This window comes from Nannobrachium achirus (genome assembly GCF_963921795.1).
Source record: "Nannobrachium achirus genome assembly, chromosome: 16".
Classification (NCBI taxonomy): Eukaryota; Metazoa; Chordata; class Actinopteri; order Myctophiformes; family Myctophidae; genus Nannobrachium; species Nannobrachium achirus.
In genome coordinates this window covers 13,440,550-13,465,839 of record NC_137823.1, presented here as the reverse complement: position 1 = coordinate 13,465,839, position 25,290 = coordinate 13,440,550, and the positions used below count along the sequence as shown (strand labels likewise).

Below are 25,290 nucleotides of genomic sequence, written 5' to 3'. Positions count from 1 at the left end.
AAAAAACCCAGAGGGGGCAGTGCTAGTGAGATGTTTGTCACTGCTGGAGTGAGGACTTTTAAAGCACTTTTAAGAAACTTAATGTACAAATTCATGAAACGGTTGGATGTATCTACTAACGGCATCATTGTGGCACTTTCAAGCCCCCTTATGAGCAGTTCACGCTATACATCCAGACTAAGGGTACACTGGTTAAAATGCCTGTGTGTTTTTCCTGTGGGCTAAGATATGTACTATTTATTTTTACATCTTCTTATTGATTTTTTATTGCTGTTGGGTTTCTTTTATGTATTGTACAGTGTTTTTATGTCTTGTACTCTGTTCTATGGACCTGAGTCCGCTAATAAAGATTGAATACATAATATATAAATGGCTCAAAAGAAACAATGAATTAGTGCGCCGATATCTTTAGAGACAAAATGCAGCGTCCGACACAACGTGACATCTGGGAAATGACGAGCTACACCATTTGTTAGCCATGATCGAGCTGTCATAAATAATTGACCACTGCGTCAATATGACACTCCAGTGAGTTGAACCCGATGGTTACTCCGTTCTTACATCCAATCAAATCGCCTCGTTCTCGGGGGAGGGACTAATAAGGTACGAGGACTGACGGACGCAAAGGATGGGTGAGAAATAATTGCTGAAATAATTACTGTGGGCAGTGGTGAAAAGTAACTAAGTACATGTACTCAAGTACTGTACTTGAGTACAATTCTGAGGTACTTTTACTTTATTGGAGTACTTCCAATAAAGTACTTTTACTTCTACTTATACTCCACTACATCTCAGAGGCAAATATTGTGGTTTTACTTCACTATTAGTTACTAGTCCTAGGCTGTATACATTTCGGCCTTTTGAAAATAGCAGATCTACAAGCTCACAATGTGTCGCAATGCGACTAAAATAGAATTGCATGACATTTTCAGGAGGTATTTGAAAACACGTGAAATGGGACATTCTGCATAATGAATATTTTTACTTTAGTATAAGTACACTTTGAAGCCAATACTTTTGTACTTTTACTCAAGTACATTGATTTCCGCTCTTTTACTGGTAATGAGTATGACTACTGTACAGTACACTGCACCATTGATACTCAGTGGTGTAAAGTAACTAAGTACATTTACTTAAGTACTGTACTTAAGTACAATTTTGAGGTATTTGTACTTTACTTCAGCATTTCCAATTTCCAATACTTTTATTTCTACTCCACTACATCTGGGATCCAAATGTTGTACTTTTACTCCACTACAATTATTCGAAAACTTAAGTTACTAGTTACTTTGCAGATATAATTTATAATATTATGAAACATACATAACTACTTTAGCCCTATTTTATACCGTGGCTATTTGAAAAAAGCTCACAAGGTGTCACATCACGATACGTTGTGAGCTTATAGATCTGCTATTTTCAACAACAACAAAAAAATACTTTTACTTTTGGTACTTTAAGTACCTTTTGATGCCAATACATTTGTCCTTTTACTCAAGTACATTTTGAATCCTGGACTTTTACTTGTAACAGAGTACTTCTACATTGCAGTGCTTTTCCCACCACTGTTGATATTTTAAGTAAAGAAATGTGAGTTATTGTTTTCCACCACTGCAAATAATTGCTGAAAGAATAACTGTGTGCTTCTGTCCACCCTTCTCCACAGCCACCAGCCAGGTCATGCTCTGTGAGTGTGTGTGCATGGAGGTGGGCTGACAGGCTGCTCTGGACTGTTCCCAGAAATAGGTTAAAAAAGCAGGGGTAGATTGATGGGCCTTTACCTGCTGCAGCCCCCACAGGCTCTGGAGTGGCCTAGACTTTACCATTAGATGTACCCATGCAGTCTATTGGGGCTTTTCATTTTAAATATCTTAAAGGGGGCCTGTCACCAAAAGGGTTGCTGTCACTTTAAGAATCATCTTAAAAAACAATTTAATATTTTAATGATGTCATTGTGGGGATGCACAATAATAAGCCAATCAAATGTATTGTATGTATAGCCTGACTGTATGACTACTTACTGTACTGGTCAGCTGTTGATGGGGGGCGAGGGGCAGATTACACTGTGACATGAGCTTCAGACTGTTTCAGACCGTTTTCAGAGAAGCTCATGTCACAGTGTAATCTGCCCCTCAACCCCTTTAGGTGACAGTACCCCTTTAAGATTAATTTACTTTCAATGGCCTTTGATCACACCTGAGGTTATTGTACTTTTTATTTCATTGTAACTGTTTTATGTAACATTGTAACTGTTTTATTTTTGTTGAGACTTTGTAGCCTACACAGTCAATCTCAATTGTTTTAAATGCACTCTATAAATAAATCTTGATTTAATTTCATTTTGTACATTAAAAACTCATTTGTAGCCAATCCCGCGAATACTCGTGAAATATTAAAAGGTATCTAGAGTGCCGATCCCGCGTATACCCGGGCTATTTACTGTATATACAGTAAAGCTGGCAATGGCTACGTACCGTCCGTTGAAAAGTGCTGGCACGGGTGGAATCGCCGATTCATCATCATCGCGCATCCACGTGCACGTCCCTTAACATGGAAGCCAACGGTCTTTCTCATCTTTAATGTCCATTTTCTCCAAAAAACACTTTTGATGCCAAGGATGGCATTGGATTCTCGCTAAAATAGCTAAAAAACATAAAATGACTCTCTTCTCCACTAGTCCCTCCCTAACGTTTTAGTCTAGTTTTTATTTTGTTGACGAAATTGTCAACAAAAAAGTCTTAGTTTTAGTCATCACAGCTTTAGTTTTTATTTAGTTTTCTTCAGTGAAAAAAAACGCAGTCGACACACATTTTTCGTCATAGTTTTAGTTGACAAAATCAACAACACTCGTGAGCTTGTTGATCTGCTATTTTATGCTAAAGGTTTCACCACTGCTGGGGTTTAAGTGGTTAAACAAAGTGACCTTAGTTAAAGGTCAGTCAAACACTGTCTGACATGGACTTTGAGACACATCTGTGTGTGTGTGTGTGTGTGTGTGTGTGTGTGTGTGTGTGTGTGTGTGTGTGTGTGTGTGTGTGTGTGTGTGTGTGTGTGTGTGTGTGTGTGTTGTGCGTGTGTGCGTGCGTGCACATAGGTGTGTGCATGTGTCCCTGTGTTACCCAGGTTAGCGTGTCCGTAACAGAAGATGCATCCGTCCGCTCCGTTGATCACTGATTGGACCACCTCGGCCACGGTCCCGGAGCACACCTCAGCCTATCAGAACACAGCACAACACAACACCATCAGCCAATCACAAGTCAAGAGAATCCTCCTTAACACACACTAATTAATATTGATGACATCATGGATCTCCAATTCTCCATATATGGGCATACAAGGGAAAAGAGGAACAATTCTGTCTTGGCCATATATGGAGTGACATGAGGTGTCACTGACTGACGCACATGAGCTGCATGTTTTATAATAAATGCGACCTGCGGTCACAATAACAGGTTTCTGCCCGACAATAACGATAACCTAGATTTTCTGATTTAATGCCAGACGTATTATTTATTTTTGTATTTCTATGACCTGCTGTACTGTATATGCCAACATAAGTGTCATGAAAGATGCTAACCTCTCTCTCTCTCTCTCTCTCTCTCTCTCTCTCTCTCTCTCTCTCTCTCTCTCTCTCTCTCTCTCTCTCTCTCTCTCCCTCCCTCCCTCCCTGGGGAGACAGGCTAGGGGGGCTAGAGGGGGCTAGAGGGGGGCTTTAGCCCCCCCAGGTGAAGGCTTAGCTCCCCCTCCCCACAAACCCAAATTTGATGAAAAACATTTAAGGAAACCCAATAAATACAGAAAATATATTTGAATATGTGAAAGACAATTGACTGACTTCTAAGTAAACCATACTATGAAATCATAGCTGGTCTAACGAAAGAATCAGAGCACCTGGCTCATATCAACCTGAATGAATAGTAATGAAACATCCACGATAGCAGAGATGGTCGCTTGTTAAATCCTTTTGATAGCAGAAATGCAATGGGTGGAATAAAGTAGGTCAACAAGGCTTGTTGAATAAACCTCAGCTGTGACCGCAGGGGTGCAACTTCACGCAACACCACATCGCTTTGAGGGCTCTTTGCTGGCTACTTTGCATAACAGGTTTACAAGTGAGTGTACAATAATCACTCCTTGGCAGGCTACACACGCCACAAGCAACACAGCATTGTGGCTCCAGTAGCCCAACTGCTGCCTGTATTCATCCATATCTTTTTGATTGATTGAATATTTTATTAGACAAAAATGAAGAACTATACAAGACAGTCAATACCAAAAAAAAAGCTGTAAATGACTTCCCATGGCCCTGTGCACACTCCCGTATACGCTATCCTCCCCAGTTCCACCCCCCTCTGAACAGGCGTCCTGACCATTTGTGGGTACCATCAATGCAGTGACAGTGTTTTCTCTTGTTCTTGGTGGTGTTGAAGAGCTGGTAATTAGGATGATCTCCTTCTATTGATTCAGCCTATCTGATTATACAAATGTTATTACTGTATGTCGTCCACGTGACTTGATATTGATAACCTTTGCCTTCATCATGAGATAGCATTCTTCCATAGCCGTGCACCTAGCCTAGCCTCTAGCTCGTCCTAGGGCATTCACCAAATATTCGAATATTCAAATATCAAAGTCACTATTCGACGTTGTTCACTGAAGTTGAATATTCGTTTTTTTAGTTTTTTTTTTTTAGTTTTCTCTTTAACCCATTTAGGCCTAACCTATAGTTAGGCCTAAATCTGAATTTAGCCTACAAAAACAAATATGTTGCAACATACTGTACATGTACTGTAAGCCCCTCCCATACACTAAAATGTGTACCCGGCCTGAATGGGTTAAGAAATATACAGTTTATGAAGCTTGGCTAGATAGGAAGTCATAAAAATGAGTTGTCAATGCCCTGGTGGATGAATGTGTTAATGCTCTATACCAGGGCTTCTCAAACCTTTTTAGGCCGTGACCCCCAAAATAAACATATTTGAACTGGGGACCTCCACCCTGACAAGCACTTGGAATTGTAGGTATTACATTTAATGTGACTCGATTCCGCAGATAAATATTGTGAAAATAGCAGATCTACATGCTCACAACGCCTCGCAACGCGAGACGTTGTGAGCATGTAGATCTGCTATTTTTACAATGTTCACCTGTTGCTTACTTAATATTTAACAGTTTGGCCAGTCCTGTCGAATACTTTGAGGTCGAATAATTCGAATACTAAAAATCACTATTCGTGAATGCCCTAGCTCGTCCACCACCTTGTTGCTGTATCAAGTCTTCCAGGCAGCGAAGTCAAATGTTGTCCAATTTGAACACTGTCTATTCTTGCTTCGAGTTTCATGATAGTGGTTAGGTCTTTTGCAGCCGACGACCTTTCTGTCCTGACGTGCACATGATTTCCCAGGCAGCTTCTTCGTGTCTGCCGACTGCAGACCATGAATGACAAAGGAGCGTGTCGATATTGCGACATAGCACCTTGTTTGATGTTCCATTCTTTTGACGCGGGTGAATTCTAACCCGGTGAGTAGCTAACCTGCCGACGCTGGTGAGTTGTTAACCGGGTGAATGTTAAGCACTATGCCTAGCACTTTGTAACATTGTTTCGAAAGGTGCTATAAATAAAATGTACTTACTTACTTACTTACTAAACGTAACCCAAACACTGGCTACAGACAGGCAGCGGTCGCTGCGGGGGCAGTGAAGTAATGAAACATAGAAAAGGGGGGATTTCCCAAAATGACACAGACCTGGATAGGAAACCCTGCCTGGTGGAGATCTTTCCCTACGAGAAACGCCCCTTGTCTGTGAGGATATGCAGAATGCATATACTGTACATTATACTGTATTTAAGAGATGTGATGGCAGGAGTGAAAATGGCTGTTTTTCTTCTCCCCAGTAAGACTATAATGAGATCCACTCCTCTGCTGACAGAGTTAGAGTCCCCGCTCTGACACTCCTGTCCTAAATGTCTGCTGTATCATCTCTGCCGGTGGACCCAGGCTTCCGTTATCCCGCTCAGAACGGGAACGGGGCTACAGACGGGCAGCGGTCGCTGCGGGGGCAGTGAAGTAATGAAACATAGAAAAGGGGGGATTTCCCAAAATGACACAGCTGCATGGATAGGAAACCCTGCCTGGTGGAGATCTTTCCCTACGAGAAACGCCCCTTGTCTGGTGTTATTCCGTTCCTGACGGTAGTCCAGTAGTGTAGCCAGTGTTAAGGCGGACAGGCGCTCGCCTAAGTGTATTCTGATATTGCCTAAATTACAAAAACACTGAAAAAAAAAACTAAAAAAAAACGAAAAAGTTGCTTGTCCAGTTCCGTGTCCATTCATGGGCAGGCAGCCAGTCACCACCATATCCATTCAATAGAGCGACGCTCGATCATAGGAATGCAAATTTTCCAAAGGTTTGGGCTGTCACCTTTACCGGAGGGAGGGGGGGACTGGCATTTCACCTACCCAGAATCTAATCCCTGCAGTAGTCAGTACTTCCAGTGGCTGGAAGCACGTTTCTCCGCCGGCCTGGTCGGCCCTCCGTGTTCCTTTCCCGTCATGGCTTCCAGTTCCCACCTGATGTCGTGCGGGAGTCCAGACTGCTCCAGACCGTGCTGAATGACCGCCATCTTGCATAAGGTCTCCATGCTAGGACAGAGGTCCAAGACGTACAGGCCGTCATCCAGTCGAGGATGACGACCTTGGTATCCTTGGCGTCCTCCAAAGAGAATGATGTGATCTCCCACCATGCAACAGGACATCCAGTTGTTACTCGGGCCTTTATTCCCCTTGACCCTGACCTTCCTCCAGGAGAGCGTCTCCGGGTTGAACTTCCAGAGGTGCCTGGGCTTTTTCTTTGCTTTACTGGGAAACACGTAAAGCTCTCCGCCGCAGGCAAAGGCAGAGTGATAGTCCCTCTGTCCTTGTGGAAGAAGCTTCATGGACGGCTGGTCGAGCCACCAGCAGTCGGTCTCCGTGTCAAACACTCTGACGTAGTTAAGGGGTAAGGAGGGTTAGGGTACTCGTACCTGTAGCCCCCAAACACAAACATCTTCATCCCGATGACGGTGGCCGAGTGCCATTCCGAACCGGGTGGCGCGGAGCCTCCGCGGGAGTTAATCGCAGACCAGACCATCGTTGTGGTGTCCAACTTGTGGATTCCGTTATTGTATCCAGCATTGGATCTGTATCCTCCATAGATGTACATGACCTTTCCCACGACACAGGCTGAGTGGCCGCTCCTCCCCTCTGGAACGCTCCCTGAAACCTGGGGCTTGGGCTGGGACCACTTGTCGGTGACGACGTCAAACGCGTACAAACGCCTGTTCCTGAAGACGTAGACGACGTCTTCTATCAGCGCGGCGGTGTGGCCGTAGCGCCCGGAGGGAACCCAGTCGTAACATTTTCTCGGTATTAATTTGGAAAAGGTCACCAGGGGCAACGTGGTCCAGAGTAAAGACACTGTGTTGAGGATGTTCACACGGACCTGATCCTCCCCGCTTTCGAAGGAGTAGACCTTGTGCCTCACCGCCACCGCGGCGAGCTGGCGCTCCTTGGGCGCTCCCTTCAGGTGCACTGTCCAGTGCAGCATGTCATCAACCAAGCTCTGAGGAGGATCACAATGGATCACACTAGATCACAGCGGTAGCCTTGCTCTGTAAACTAGGAAAATGCAATTCTGGGAAATCGCAAGTATGCTTGCCGTTAAACACGGACATCTGGAATGACAGACTGTTTATAGAGTGGATGACCAGACTGTCATGTGAAGCTTCATATTTATTGTCTGGAAAGATGCAATTCTGTGAAGCTCGACCAATCCTCAAGCTTGCACCACAACTCCATTGATCTCTCAATGAAGGATTAGTTATAGTCTGGAATCTCTGGATCTAGAAAGAAAAACATATAAGGCTACACTAGAACTATAATGTGTCTCCCCTGTTGTGCGCCAACACTTATAATGGCACATCTGCAACAAGAAATGCAGCTCAAAGTGCTTTACGGTAAAGAAATGGCATACACGATTAACAATAAGCATGAGTAAAAAACATAAAGATTTAAAATCATAAAAGAGTGAAGAAATAGGTCTTGAGCTGTGCTTTAAAGGTGATACACCATGCATTTAAAAAGGATTTATGTCATATTGTTTATGTCCCAAGTCCCTGAATAGAGAGCCTCTCATTTTTTAATGGCTCTCAGAGCATTTTCAGCTGCGATACCACCTTTGGCCTGAACTCCGCCACCCCCCCCCATGTTTTTTTCTTCAAAAACGGCCGTTTATGACGTCACAAAAGGCAGCAAATCTGGACAGCCTGTTTTGAGAACCCGTGGGATGCTTTTAACCTCCACCTTCCCAAAACCAGAGAAAGACACAACGGTCTGAAATGGGAATTTGTGAGGATAGAAGGTGCTAGTGGGACCCCAAAAAAAGGTTTTAAAATAGGAAAAGTGAATTTTCATGGTGTATCACCTTTAAAGCTGTCTACAGAGGCACTTACCGATGTCTCTGGTTCACATTGACACATTTCCTGGGGCAATGTGCCCAGATCATGCATGTCATGCATGTCTTCTCTTCTTTTTTAGTGTTTTACTCTCAAAAAAGCATCTGCAATGTAGCGCATTTGAAACTACATTGCAGAGCACATCAGGGGCATCACTCCTGTGAATTGTTTTATTTAAATGTTTGTTTATTTTATTTTTATTTTGTTGCTGAGTGAGGTCAGCAGACAAAGTGACATGAGTGAGATGAAAAAACCTGAGTGAAATGTGCCAATGTCAACCAGAGACATCGGTACCACACTTAAAGAGGTGGTGCCATAGTTTTGTACTTTTTCTGTTTTTCATGTGTCAATGAGGTTGACAGTACTTCATTAGACCCCCTGGTGTGGTTGTTATGAGCAATTATAATTCTCTCCGTATTTAATGTTTCTATCTGGAGGCTGCCACCTTGTGGGTCAAAAGTGACGGTCCAAAAACACAGGTACAATTACATCATAGAATCAACCCCTCCCCTTTTACCAATCACCCAACACTGTGGGTGTGGCTAACTTCAGCTGGGTCACCACCCACCATGACAACCAGGCATACTTAATGAACTGGTGGTTGTGGCCACCTAAAAACCGAATTTTAACTCTTTCTGTACACTTTTTTGGAAAAGATCTTCCTCCTAGTATAATCATAATAGCTGATAATCATATTTAGAGGGGCACAAAATCATTGCACCACATCTTTAATACATAGTTAACTAGAAGCAGTGCTCTTCCGAGCACAGGTCTCCACCAGGCCATACAAATTGGCCTGTTATAGCGCCACCATGAGGCTGATTTGAAAAATGTGGGGCAGAGGTTCTAGATCAGGGGTGCCCACACTTTGTTGACGTGAGATCTACTTTTAAAATGACTATCTCAACATGATCTACCCATTCACAATGTTGCCATTTTCCGTCTTGTTGACGTTGATCATGCTCCTGCTGAATCCATCACAGCTGAGAGTGTCCACGTTCCACGGCGTCATCTTCTCCTCCAGCTGGTGCGCTGCTAGTTTCTTCTCCCACTCCTGATGCTCTTGCTTCAGCCTCTCCAATTCCTCGACCCGTGCCTTGCTTGACTTTGTACCCCGGTGGCGGCGGCTGGCGGGGCCGGCAGCGAGCTCTTGTGCGTCTGCCAGCTTACGCTTGGACTCGGTGAGTGCCTTCTGCAACTCCTCACCCGTCTTCTGGAGTTCTTCCCTTCGCTTCACGCGCGCCTGGTGTCGCCATCTGAAAAGGCTGGCCGTGTCGATGTTGGGATGTGTGTCGTCTTCGTCGTCCGAAACCTCGATGTGGTCCCACACGCTGTAGTCTATTCTGGACATGATGCTAGTAAAGCTGCTATCGCGTTAGCTTCCGAGGTTGTTATGTTCGTATATAGTGTTTATCGGTGGCAACAAACACCATATGAAAAGTAACTCACGATCCAGATCTGTCTGTCCCTTTATAGGCTGTCTGTTCCTCCCACATGTCATCATTGATTGTGACATCATTGTGACCAAATATGGAGAAAGAAAAATAAATAAAATATAAATAGAATATGGAGAAGAAAATAAAATAGAATAAAAAATAAATACAAAACATACTTTCTTTTTTATGAGTTCATAATAAATAAATTGTAAGTGTAGTTTATTTAAATCTATAATTAATATTATAGACTTTCATGTTTTTGGATATGTAAGACTGTGGTAGTGAAATGTTCTGTATTCTTATATGTGGTTTTCTTGACCAAATTACTAAATATATAGGTCTGACATGCTCTTTGAAATATAAGGTCAATTATATCTGGATACGTCTCAGTACAATCTATTATGTATTCAGTAGTACAACCTAATAGGATTTGAGCTGTGTCCTCAAAGCAAGTCACCCATAAACATATGTCAGATTGCTTTATTAAAACTGAAAGTAAAAGTGCTGTTCTAAAATAATAATACTCCTTATTACATTCAGTACAAAGATAATTACCATTAACTAATGGAGAAACGTTCATATTACATTCGAGAGAAGGACAACATTTATAAATGTATGTGTCTTGCTTAATCTTCATCACTTCTGCAACACAAGAATAGATCTCTATATTCTGTGTTGTTGGTCCGTTTTTCATTTGTGCTAATGATTTTACATTTGCTTTTGCAACTGAAATAGGTGACCATTTCTGTCTTAAAGCCTCATTGGAAGGATGGTCCGAGTTTGACATAAGGTCGTCCATGTTGCTCTCGGCCTCCGTGAACTCCATCTCGTCCAGCTCCTGGATGGATGTGCTGTTGCCGATGAAGGTAGAGGCCATCTTGAGGCTGCATGGCGGGACGTCGCACACGGCCATGTTCCTGTCGAATATCTGATGGATCACCTGTGGCACGGTGAGCTGTATGTACTGCTGGCTCCCGCGGCTGGTGAGCGGCGCGAAGCTCAGCAGGAAAAAGTGCAGGGGGGGGGAGCAGATGTTGTAGAGCGCAACCCCTGTAGAGTTGAGTTGTAGAACTCAACTCTACAGGGGTTGTAAATGCCGGACCTGCCGTGGCATTGACCCCTGCAGTTGGAATAATGCTGAATCCGTCCCTGCTGAGGGTGTCCACCGCCGCTAGTTTCTTCTCCCACTCCCGCTGCTCTTGCTTCAGCCTCTCCAACTCCTCGACCCATGCCTTGCTCGACTCTGCACACCGGCGGCGGTGGCTGGCGGGGCCGGCAGCGAGCTCTGTGGCAGGGAAAGCTAAGAAGGTTGAGGGCTCGCCAGGGGGCTGCTGGATTCTGTGGGGGAGGTAGCCTGTGGTGCTTCTTTGGTCGGGAGCGGCTTCTTCCAGGTCTTTCTTGGATTACAGCGCTCTTTTCTCTTACTTAGAGAAAGATAAGGCTGGAGATCTTGTTTATAGTGGGATAGTTTATTCCGATGTGATCTTATCTATTCTAGATCTTATCTTAATCTCGTTCTGAAAAAGTAGTTTATACTCAATTGTGAGTATAAACAGAGGGGGAAACAACATTGAAGCCAAAAGCCAAAATGTCATGTGAAGCTCGACCAATCCTCAAGCGACGCAATATGACGCAATATGACGCAATATGACGCAATATGACATCATATTGCGGGACGGACGGAGGGGAAGACATACTCTCCAATATGACGCAATATGACGCAATATGACATCATATTGCGGGACGGACGGAGGGGAAAACATACTCTCCACTCAGCCTTCGGCTGGTGGAGACAACTATTGGATCATGTCCCCCCCCCCCCCCCCCCCATTTCCTGAAAAGAACGTATACTTGGACATACAGTGAGGATATGCAGAATGCATATACTGTACATCATACTGTATATAGGAGGAGATGTGATGGCAGGAGTGAAAATGGCTGTTTTTCTTCTCCCCAGTAAGACTATAATGAGATCCACTCCTCTGCTGACAGAGTTAGAGTCCCCGCTCTGACACTCCTGTCCTAAATGTCTGCTGTATCATCTCTGCCGGTGGACCCAGGCTTCCGTTATCCCGCCCAGAACGGGAACGGGGCTACAGACGGGCAGCGGTCGCTGCGGGGGCAGTGAAGTAATGAAACATAGAAAAGGGGGGATTTCCCAAAATGACACAGACCTGCATGGATAGGAAACCCTGCCTGGTGGAGATCTTTCCCTACGAGAAACGCCCCTTGTCTGGTGTTATTCCGTTCCTGACGGTAGTCCAGTAGTGTAGCCAGTGTTAAGGCGGACAGGCGCTCGCCTAAGTGTATTCTGATATTGCCTAAATTACAAAAACACTGAACAAAAAAAAAAAAAAAAAAAGTTGCTTGTCCAGTTCCGTGTCCATTCATGGGCAGGCAGCCAGTCACCACCGTATCCATTCAAGAGCGACACTCGCTCATAGGAATGCAAATTTTCCAAAGGTTTGGGCTGTCACCTTTACCGGAGGGAGGGGGGCTGGCATTTCACCTACCCTGAATCTAATCCCTGCAGTAGTCAGTACTTCCAGTGGCTGGAAGCACGTTTCTCCGTCGGCCTGGTCGGCCCTCCGTGTTCCTTTCCCGTCATGGCTTCCAGTTCCCACCTGATGTCGTGCGGGAGTCCAGACTGCCCCAGACCGTGCTGAATGACCGCCATCTTGCATAAGGTCTCCATGCTAGGACTGAGGTCCAAGACGTACAGGCCGTCATCCAGTCGAGGATGACGACCTTGGTATCCTTGGCTTCCTCCAAAGAGAATGATGCGATCCCCCACCATGCAACAGGACATCCAGTTGTTACTCGGGCCTTTATTCCCCTTGACCCTTACCTTCCTCCAGGAGAGCGTCTCCGGGTTGAACTTCCAGAGGTGCCGGGGCTTTTTCTTTGTTTTACTGGGAAACACGTAAAGCTCTCCGCCGCAGGCAAAGGCAGAGTGATAGTCCCTCTGTCCTTGTGGAAGAAGCTTCATGGACGGCTGGTCGAGCCACCAGCAGTCGGTCTCCGTGTCAAACACTCTGACGTAGTTAAGGGGGTAAGGGTAAGGGTACTCGTACCTGTAGCCCCCAAACACAAACATCTTAGTCCCGATGACGGTGGCAGAGTGCCATTGCGAACCGGGTGGCGCGGAGCCTCCAGGGGAGTTAATTGCAGACCAGACCATCGTTGTGGTGTCCAACTTGTGGATTCCGTTATCGTATCCAGCATTGAATCTGTATCCTCCATAGATGTACATGACCTTCCCCACGACACAGGCTGAGTGGCCGCTCCTCCGCTCTGGAACGCTCCCCGAAACCTGGGGCTTGGGCTGGGACCACCTGTCGGTGACGACGTCAAACGCGTACAAACGCCTGTTCCTGAAGACGTAGACGACGTCTTCTATCAGCGCGGCGGTGTGGCCGTAGCGCCCGGAGGGAACCCAGTCGTGACATTTTCTTGGTATTAATTTGGAAAAGGTCACCAGGGGCAACCTGGTCCAGAGTAAAGACACTGTGTTGAGGACGTTCACGCGGACCTGATCCTTCCCGCCTTCGAAGGAGTAGACCTTGTGCCTCACCGCCACCACAGCGAGCTGGCACTCCTTGGGCGCTCCCTTCAGGTGCACTGTCCAGTGCAGCATGTCACCAACCAAGCTCTGAGGAGGATCACAATGGATCACACTAGATCACAGCGGTAGCCTTGCTCTGTAAACTAGGAAGATCCAATTCATGGAGATTGCGAGTGTGGTTGCCGTTGAACACAAACATCTGGAATGATAGACTGTTTATAGAGTGGATGACCAGACTGTCATGTGAAGCTTCATATTTATTGTCTGGAGAGATGTAATTCTGGGAAAGTTGCGAGTGCAGTTGCCTATTTAAAGGCTGGACAGCCAAAATGTCATGTGAAGCTCGACCAATCCTCAAGCTTGCACCACTACTCCATTGATCTCTCATTATTAGTTACTAGAAAGAAACATAAAATAAAGTTACACTAGAACTTTAATGTGTCTCCCCTGTTGGACAACCACACTAATGAATGCTCCGTGATTTGTGCGCCAACACTTTTAATTGCACATCTGCAAAGAAATGCAGCTCAAAGTGCTTTACGGTGCAAAAAGAAATGGTATAAACGATTAACAATAAGTCGAGTAAAAAAACGAAGATTTAAAATCAGGTAAAAGAAGAGAAGAAATAGGTCTTGAGCTGTGCTTTAAAGCTGTCTACAGAGGCACTTACCGCACTTAATAAGTGGTTAACTATTGGATCATGTGTGTGTCCCCCCCCCCCCATTTCCTGAAAAGAATGTATACTTAGACAGTGAGGATATGCAGAATGCATATACTGTACATTATACTGTATATAAGAGATGTGATGGCAGGAGTGAAAATGGCTGTTTTTTCTTCTCCCCAGTAAGACTATAATGAGATCCACTCCTCTGCTGACAGAGTTAGAGTCCCCGCTCTGACACTCCTGTCCTAAATGTCTGCTGTATCATCTCTGCCGGTGGACCCAGGCTTCCGTTATCCCGCTCAGAACGGGAGGAACGCATTGTTATTGTCAGCGTGGCAACACTTCCGTAGAGATTAGGTTTAGGGTTAGGGTTAGGGTTAGGTTTAGGGTTAGTGTCGGAATGGAGACATGTCGGAAAGGAGACGTGTAACCCTCAAAATGTGTTGTTCCAGAGACCCCTCCCAGAAGCAGAGATTTGAGTTACAAAAGTTTGCTTTGAAAAATCAAATATATATTCAGATTTTTCAAAAATAGCAGATGGTGCCACGCTGTGAGCTTGTATATCTGCTGTTTTTCAATAGCTAAAGCAAAAATATATATTCCGGGTCTACATGGGTTATTATTGCATACAACTGGAGGCATACAGTACAGTAGCAGCTTGGGGAAAGCTCCGGGAAAACCATAACTTCCTCCCTGTCCTCTCCTGAATGTCTAACTGTCTGACTGACTCGTCTCTGTCGAGTGGAAACCTTCTATGTTAATTTTCAGGAAACAAGAAAATAATGTGTGTTCTGATGGATCCCATATAATAGGTAAGCCATTTACCATGAGAGGGAGCGGGTTGTTGGCTCATTTACCACTGTTTCTGGGTTGTGGCACGAGGCGAAGCAGAGTACCAAACAACCCTGAAACAGTGGTAAATCAGCCAACAACCCACAACACTCGAATGGTAAATTGCTTTTCTACCACTTCTACCATATAAATGAAAGAAAACACAGTTGTAACTTGCAAGGTTATACTGCAACACAACAGTGGGCGGGGTCCATGAGCCAACTCAAGGTTGTTGACTGATGTACCACTGTATTAAGCCAATCATAATCCAGTATCTGAACATGTGTAAGTATAATTTTGTCACAAGCTATTGTTAAAGGACCAGTTCACCTCTGGGACAACCAGATTTTAGGCTATTTTATTGTCATATGATGCAAAATGCATCATATGACCAGTTGTAGCTTGCTGAAATACTAAAATATCTAAAAACACAGATTGAACACAAAAAATGACTTGGGATTGTGTTGATCGTGTCCCAAACAACAATAAAATAAGATCTGGTTGTCCCAGAGGTGAACTGGTCCTTTAAGGTCTTTCATTTGGTTCAATTTGTAACACTCACAGACACCCTCTTTTTCACTTATCCCCCAAAATATTTCAAAGTGACGCACCGCAAACTTGTAGATTGGCTACTTGTTTGCTACTTTTCTGTGACACTGTAATATGATGAAGTAGGGCATTACTTTATCCCAAAAACACATCACCGCTGTCCGGTGAAAACCTTATAATGTCCAAAACTGTTACTTTTGAAGAAATTAAAGTAGCAGATCTACAAGCCTGCAGTATCTGCTACTTGTGTTGCTTTTTTGTGACGCTGTAGTATGATCAAGTATGTTGTTAACCCATTTAGACTGGGTACACAATACGCATTATTGCATATTATTATTTTATGCTTTAACTATTGAAAAATAGCAGATATATTAGCTCACAGCGCGGCACCAAATGCCGCACTGTAAGCTTGTAGATCTGCTAGTTTTTTTAAATCGTGAAAACATTGGAATTTTGACCCAATTTTGACCCGATTCTATAAGTGTCTTTTGAATCCTTCTAAGGTTTTTTGAAAAACCTATGTTTCATGTCAGTGGTTCTCAAACCTTTTCATGTGAAGGACCCCCAAAATGATATGTTTATCTTTAATCTTATATTATATATTATATCTTATATCTTATATTTAATTCCAGGGACCCCCCCCAAAAGCAAAACTTTAGTTGCAAATGTTTGCTTAAAAAATACATATATTCAAAGTTTTCACACATTTTCACGACTTTTCAAAAATAGCAGATCTACAAGCTTGCAGTGAGCTTGTATATCTGCTATTTTTCGATAGTTAAAGCATTCAATAATTCTAGGCCTAAATGGATTTTAAAACACAAACAGTTAACATCTGGAGATAAGAGGTTTCTTTCTGACAGCATCAGGACTGAGATGCTGTTATGACTGCAGCTCCAGGCAGCTTCTGGAGCTCAGGAAAGACACTTCCCCAGAGGACACAGATTTGTCATTTTGGGGGTGCGTTCATGAGCTCCCAATTTATTTTGCATGGAGACTCTGCAGAGCGGAGGAAAACAGCCGCGGGGTTTCTCCCATAGTGAACCACAGTTCACAGACACTACGGTAGCACTGTTACTGTAAGTAGGTTTGGAGGTACTTTTACTTTCCAATTTTCAGTGGTGGAAAAAGTACTACATGGTAAAAGTAATCAGAGTAAAAGTAATCAGAGTATGTCTTGAATTTTTTCGCTATATATGGCCGCGTTTCAAAGGGAGCCATTGCACTGCCGCTGCCGCTGAGTGATGACGTATGTAAATGCATTTTGGGTGGACGGGCCCATTTAAAATGGCGGTGTAAACACTTTTAGATGTTGAATTAAGCACTTTACAAGCACGTCAAAACACCCTACTTGATATGAACAGAACAGAAAAGCACCAAACTACTAACTACAGTTAATCTGAGCTTCAAGAAAATGTTTTAAATATTGTAAAGAGAACGTTGTTTTGACGTTCCATATTAACTCTTCCCACGCTTTGAACGTTCACGTTCGCCCGATTGCGCAAGACCTTACCGCCAATACGGCGCTCGTTCGGTTCGTTCGTCTGATGACTGTAAGCTGATGAGGGGTCGCGCGGCCGTCTACTGTAAACACATTTTCCGCGGTGATGGTGTAAAAAATCCATTATGCGTTAGATCAACGGAGAACAATTCACTTCCTTGTTGATTTCCTCCGGCTGTAAGGCTCTGGGGCCAGTGACTGGTCTTCTTCTTCTTCAACACATAACAGGCAAATTCACATTCATTCTCGCATGACGCCGCCCTCTGCTGCCTGGCAGACCAAAGTGCACTATTGCACAACCAAAAAAAATAAAAATAAATAAATAAATGTCTGTCTGTCTATCTACTATAACGTCGCAAAGGTAAGCCGCTGTTTGATGGCGCCAGACCCAATAAATAAATAAATGATCTGGCAGTAGGAGAGTTAACCCTATGGGCCGGCCAGCCAAAATGCATTTACATACGTCATCACTCAGCGGCAGACAGTGCAATGGCTCCCCCCATGGGTTGAACATAGAACTTATTTCTCTCAAAGGAAGACATTCTAAGTGTATTAAACTGTATATTTTGGTTAAAGAGGGTTATTATAACATATTAAGGCCTACATGGCCTACTATTCAGGGATCACTTTAATAATATCTAGTTCTTATGATACATCATAATACTGGATAGCTTGTAAGAGTCTAGATGTCTCACTAGGCCCGAGTAGCTATTGTTTTGGTGAAGCCTACAGTATCTTGTTATGGTACAGCTCTTCCTAGAGGCCAAGTTGCTTCTTTTCACCTGACAGGGGAGATTTCCCCGGTTTGGACGCAGCACGGGGAGAACAAGCAAACTCCACATAGAAAGGCCCTTTCACCAACCCCACCTACAGTAAGGTGTGGGAGCTGATGACGCAGAGGAGAGAACACGCCCCCAGCGCCCACAGCGTCCCTCGGCGGGAATCAAACCCAGGACCTTCTAGCTGTGAGGCGACAGCGCTAATTGTACTTCTGAACATGATATCTTGTTACATAAATCATAACCACCACCTCCAGCTAGTACATTGTCTTGTCTCCTCATTGCCTCATGGATTACCAATTGATCAGAATTCCACGACGACCTCCAGCCCATATCTCATACCTGCGATGCATCCTGGGTGAAAATGGCGTCGAAGGCGAAGATCTTGGGCGCGGAGGCGGCGGGGGGGCGCCGCTGGGCGCCGGAGGAGGAAGTGACCTCGCACAGCGTCAGCTGCTTCCTGCGCGCGTCCACCTTCAGGAAGGACTCCGACGTGTCGCTCTGCACCGCGCACACCCTGAGCATCACCTTCACCTGAGGAGACAACCACACAGTGTTGCATTGGTGATTTAACCTCCTGAGACCCAAGCTTTTTCTTTGGTGTGCATTTTTTATTTCTCCTAGGTATTTGGGATTAGTAGGACCTAATAAGTATAATAACTAAACATTGTCTTTGCACAGGAAGTAGTTTTTGCAAAAAAGGATGTCACTCACTCACACACTACAAAATCGCGTATTATTTTTGTAATGGTTTTCTACTGTTTTTTTATTCCCCATATACAACGGTGTTAGTTTGCAACAATGAGCCTACAGACAGTAATGTCATGTGACCACTAGATGGTGCGGGCAGCATCCCTGAATGAGGCCAATGGGTCTATACTTTGAAAAAGTAGCATAGGCAGAAAGGCAAAAATGTAATGTCCTAATACGAGGACGCGGGTCTCAGGATGTTTCAGGGGGATGTGATTTTAACAACATCACACACACACGTCGCTTAACATCTACATTACCAACATATTCTCACCCCCAAGTACTTAGTCAGACACCTGACGCCTTGTCAAGGACCCTACTGCGTCACACGAGGGGACGCTTTGGGTATGCCTACTGCTTCAAGTGGGGGATGCTTTGGGTAAGCCCAGTGGTCTAAGAAGAAGGGGAAAAAAAAGTCATTCCCGAAGTGGGATTCGAAACCGCTATGTAAGGTTTACCAGCCACGCAACGTTACCTATCACGCCACTATCCACGACGGGGGCGCCACTGCACGGAGGCGCCGGCATGTTAGTTTTACTGAGGTTAAGGTTAGGGTTTGGGTTAGGGTTAGGCATAGTTTTACTGAGGTTAAGGTTAGGGTTAGGCATAGTTAAGGTGCTCGGACACGTTACCTCCACGTTGCGTTAGAATCCTCCGCGTTGCGTTAGAATCCGCGTTGTCAAAGATAAAAGCACAAAAAAAGTGGCTTTGTCAGCCAGGATTGCTAGCTCAGTCGATGGGGCAGCATGGCTACGATCACTGACGGTAGATACATGTTCGAGTAGACACGTGTCAGTGCATGCGCACTAAGACTCTCCCTCCGCGTCTCTCGGAATGACGCTGAAAGCGTCCCAACACGTCTGCACGGGTGACGCCGAAAGTGAGTCCGAAGTGCGTCAGGAGGGTGAAGAAGTGGGAGTGAGAACGGGCTGACATTAGAGGAGTTAAAAGGTCAGTCAATCGTCTGTGGATATGCAAACAGGCTCATCACTTGCTGCTAAACGTTGTCGAGGTGTGAACTTGAGGTTGTTTTACATCGATGCATGTCCGTGCACGTGAGAGGCGCGTGACACGACCAATGCAACACTCCACACACCCTCAACATCACCTTCAATTTGCAATTTACAATTTATGCATTTAGCAGACACTCTTAATCCAGAGAGACTTACACTACGCAAGGTAATACATCAATACACCAATCAATACATCAACATTCAGTATATGTAATGCAAACTAAATTACACCTGAAGACACAACACACACCCTCAATGTCGCCTTCACTTTAACACACACACACGCACGCACGCATGCACGCGCGCGCGCACACACACACACACACACACACACACACACACACACACACACACACACACACACACACACACACACACACACACACACACACACACACACACACACACACCATCAACTGAAGACAGAGTACTTTCTTCTTGCGGACATAGCTTTAACCATGTCAATGTAAAAATGCACATGAAACCTTGATTTTACGCCTTCTCCTATTTTTTCATGCTGGATGTTTTTCCACCTGCACAAGCAGCATGTCTGCTAAATTGGTCAGAATGTGTCACACATACAGTAGAGTACAATAGTCACAACATGTGTACACTCTCAGAGTTTCAGACCCGTAAAGGTACAGTAGCTGCATTCTACAACAGACCAACCGACGTCGGTTCGGTTCTGGAGGGCTCCCCGACCCGAAAAAGAAATAGTGTACCCGGACCCCACTTTGAGAACCAATGTGCTACAGATGTTCCATTCCAACCTTTCTGCAAATGCTTGTTTTCACCCAGGCTCTTTTCACTGTTAACCTTGCAAATTCTTCTCTTTTGTTACTGAAAATAAGTGTCACTCCTCAACACTTCTTTTCAATAGCAATCTGAATAGCATTTACATAACAACAACTTGGCAAATGCCCTCCTTTCACACTGACAATGTGTTCTGACAACTTACTGATTTGCCAATGGCATGACTTCTCAACTGGAACATCTGTATGTCGTTGTTTGTCGGGTGGAAACCTTGTATGTCCAAAATGTATTTTATCATTTTAAAAATGATTTAAACTAGTGAAAACAGCCGATCTACAAGCACAAAACGCCTCGCACCGCGAGGCATTGTGTGCTTGTAGATCTGCTGTTTTCACTACCTTCCTGTAACGGCCTTGTATGATGAAGCAGAACTTTACTTTTCGAAAAAACGTATGCATTTGAAACTTGGAGATACAAGTTTTCTGCCAGAGTTTTCTACAGTATAGCACACATCTAGCATGACACAGTTGCTTTCCAGGATTTAATCAATATATCATCACTGTCGAACAGAAACCTCTCGCCTCCATATGTCCTTCTCCTCTCCCTTGAATCGTTGGACAGTTTTGGACATACAAGGTTTCCACCCGACGGAGACGGTTTATATATTTATCTATTTCCACGTGTCCATCAAACAGGTGCTGCGTGGACAGTTTGTGTGTCAGCAGAGGTTCACTTCAAAGTCATGTGACGCGTCATGTGACACGTCAGCACTTTCTGATCTGACCTGTGTGACCTGCATGGTGCCTGGCGGAGCATGTCACTACCTCTGAGCACCACACACACACCCAGACTCAGACTAACACATGTACACACACACACACACACACACACACACACACACACACACACACACACACACACACACACGCATGCACGAGCACACACACACACACACACACACACACACACACACACACACACACACACACACACACACACACACACACACACACGCATGCACGAGCACACACACACACACACACACACACACACACACACACACACACACACACACACACACACACACACACACACACACACACACGCATGCACGAGCACACACACACACACACACACACACACACACACACACACACACACACACACACACACACACACACACGATGAGCCTGTTCCACCAGGGAGAGCAGAGGTCAGAGGAGAGATTTCAGCACCATAGACAGCTCCTTGCCTTGGCCTCCTTACTAAAGGCAGGTTTCAGGACCACGGACAGTGCCTACAGCCGTAGGCTAGACAGCTCATTGAAGGGAGCTTTCAGGACCATGGACAGTGCATATAGCCCTGGACAGCTCCTTGGCTTGAAGGAAGGCATAGGCTACGCTACAGCAGTGGTTCTCAACCTGTGGGTCGGGTCCCCAAATTATTTTGGGGGGTCCCCAGATGATTAGCTTAATGTGCAACATTGTTTTCTCACTCAACAGTAAACAAACCAACATAAAGTGTAAGTGTATAGAATGTATATGCATTTCTAAAGTGAGAATTTTTAAGTAGAACCGTGTTACAAAATACAAAATGTAATGCCTCAACTCTTAGTGCTTGTCAGGGTGGGGGGTTTAAACTATTTTGTTTTGTCAGGTAAATCCCAGTGTTAAGCAACATAGCTTAACTAGCTCTGTTTAACATAACTTGATACCCTGAACTGGGAAGCGTGTTTGTTGCCTGCAGTTCATTTCCCACTGATAAAAGTCGTGATTAGAAATGCACGCACGCACGCACGCACGCACACACACACACACACACACACACACACACACACACACACACACACACACACACACACACACACACACACACACACACACACACACACACACACACACACACACACACACACACACACACACACACACACATCCATGCGCGCACGCACACCCACATAGCATGCATGCACCTTGGCATGCACAGATAGCACAGATACAAATGCACGCACGAATGAACACTCGTACACACACACACACACACACACACACACACACACACACACACACACACACACACACACACACACACACACACACACACACACACACACACACACACACACACACACACACCCTCACTCTCACCTTCCCCATGCCGGGCGTGTCCTTGACCTTTGCCCCCGCTCGGAGCAGACATGGCGGCACGGCGGGGGGGCTGAGCTGCAGGGCCCCGCTGAAGCCCCCGGTGTAGAGCAGGGGCCCCTGGGCCCCCTCCCCCTCCCCGGGGGACTGGGGCCCCGGGGGGCCACCGGGCTGCTGGGACCTCCTCCTCTTAGACAGACTGAGCTTCTGGGCGGCCCTGAAGAGAGCAGGAGACAAGACACACATTCAGCACATTAAGTGCAGGGGACCCCCAGAGGGGTCCCCAGATATTTAGCTAAATGTTTTCTCACTCAACAGTAAACAGACCGATCTACATGCTCACAACGCCTCACAACGAGGCGTTGTGAGCATGCAGATCGAGTCAAACTAAATGTGAATGAATGAATGAATGAATGAATGAATGAATGAATAATTTTATTTGAGTGTCATGCCACCTCGTGGCCCATCCCTCATGGGATTATATGACACCTTTTCAGAAAGGTTACAATATTCTTAGATACATTCCTTTTTCTTTTTTTTCTATACATCCGTTACCAGTATAGGCTACAACATAGATACCAGCGGGGGGAAAACAAAATAATAATAAAATAAAGCAAAACAGAGCATATGGTACTTAACCCCTACTGGTTGTACAATGCTTTTTTTCTCAAGTCCCAGGCTTTCTCAAAGTAGTTTGCCAGTTTAAATACATGTTTTTCAAATAGACAGTTAATACGTTGTGAGTCACTGATATCCCACATATAAATATCGTCAATATTATTAAACAACTCTTCTCTGGGTCCCGAATAGAAGGGACAATACAGAACAAAATGATACTCATTTTCTATTTCATTAAGATCACACATTTGACAGATACGTTCTTCTTCATCCAACCCAACATAACGACCCGTTTCAATATGGAGTGGCAGAATACCTCCTCTAATCTGAGCACAGAGTGACCTTTTTTTCTTTGGCAGGTTAAATAAAACATATTTTTCTGTATAATAATCATACTTAATTTCTCTGTATGTACGCAATTTTGGTTTACTCCAAATCTCCTCTGTCCAGGTATGTTTGATCTGATCAAACAGCATCTCCTTTAGAGCCACAACATCAACTTGTTCTAATCTGAGGAACACGTCTTCCACTCCATATTTACAAAACATAGCATGCATGTCCTCTATCCAGGGTCCATTCTGATGTCTGTCCCAATTAAATACTTTCTTTGTTAGCCTATTATCATTCATAGTGACTAATCTATTCCACAACCTGACTGTGCAGACCTTCCATCGAACATCACATGGTTCCCATCCAATATCTCCTGATGCTGCTGCCATTGGCGCATATTTATGTACACCCAGGAAATATCGGATGGCTCGGTTGTGCACAGCTACACTCTTAGGGAAACTCCCATGACCCCAGACCCCAGCACTGTAATCAAGAACTGGGCAAACGCAAGCCTGATAAAGTGTTGTGTAAGTAAGGAAGCCAACATCTTTGAGTGTCTTGATTTTACCAATAACTCCCCCTAATGCTCGGCCTGCTGATTCAGCAAGGACTGTGGAACCATGGACCAGACTCATATGCTCATCAACATAAAACCCCAAATATTTATAGGACTTTACATAATTAATCTTTTTCTCACCAAAATAAAACTGATACTTACTAATATGAGTTCTAGAACTTCTGAAGTGTATCACATTTGTTTTCTTTTCATTTATGGTCATCCTCCATTTTTTACACCACTCACTTGTATGCAAGAGCATTTTTTGCATATCAGATTCCTTTTCGGCTATTAGGACAATATCGTCCGCGTACAGGAGAATGCTCACTGCAGCTTCCCCACATTGCACACCACAGTTTAGAGACTTAATTGAGCATGCTAGATCGTTAATGTAAACAGCAAATAATGTGGGCGAGAGATTATCTCCTTGTTTCACTCCCAGAGGTGTTGGAAACCAATCTGTACAGAATTCATTAATTTTAACACAAGCTACAGGTGCACTGTATAAAGATTGTATTGCTTTGTAAAATTTACCATTCACTCCGTATTCCAACAGTCTGCACCAGTAATGTAAATGTAATGCCAACTCCTACAATTCCAAGTGCTTGTGCAGCCCCGGTTCAAATATGATTATTTTGGGGGTCGCGGCCTGAAAAGGTTGAGAACCACTGTGTGTTGCACTTAGAATAGTCTCGCGTAGCCAGACAACTATTCCACAATCTCTGAATGCTATATAGAGTCTGGAACAGCAGCTCCCGAACGGCGAGTATCGAAAACGGGCATTAACGTTCAAAACAATATATTTTAAAATGTCATTTCTGCTAAGCAGCAAGCTAAACATGCTTATATGATTTTTATTTATATAATGATAAATATGTGTGATGTGAGACTGAAGCGGAAGTGACGTGGGGGCTTCACTTCCGCTTCATCTCGCACTCATCGTTTCTATTTCCGTCTGCCAGACTGTATGCTGGGAGCATTTGACCAAATCGCGGAGGCAACAGTCTGGCCACGCGAGACTACACTTAGAACTGCAGACTCACTGAGGTTGTGAACTATATTGTGAATTATCATTTTTCTGGATCTCAACACACAAAGCTCCAACTCTCTTTCCTCTTTTTCTGTTTTCCTTTCTTTTGTCTTTCTCTCTTTTTCTCCTTTTTCGTTTTTATGGGTGGGGGGTAGGGTCAGAGGGGAGCTGGGGGAATACGGGAAGGGATTTTTTTTTAAGTAGAAAAACCACAAGAAAGCACCGACCTTGACAATTTAAGAAACTTAAAGGGGCCCCACCATGCTTTTCAAAATATA

The 25,290-nt window shown here is 44.5% G+C and overlaps 1 protein-coding gene across 2 annotated transcripts in view; it reads right to left on the bottom strand.

Moving 5' to 3' along the window:
* The window catches only part of LOC308301359 (kinesin-like protein KIF26A), a 161,463-nt gene that overhangs the window by 43,184 nt on the left and 92,989 nt on the right, over positions 1-25,290 (bottom strand). For both annotated transcript variants that reach the window (XM_080745321.1, XM_080745320.1), the window contains exons 5-7: positions 22,482-22,695; positions 18,161-18,352; positions 3,120-3,213 (exon numbers count right to left, since the gene is read on the bottom strand). In XM_080745321.1, the coding sequence (XP_080601447.1) occupies positions 3,120-3,213; positions 18,161-18,352; positions 22,482-22,695 (500 nt within the window). The remainder of the gene's footprint in view (positions 1-3,119; positions 3,214-18,160; positions 18,353-22,481; positions 22,696-25,290) is intronic.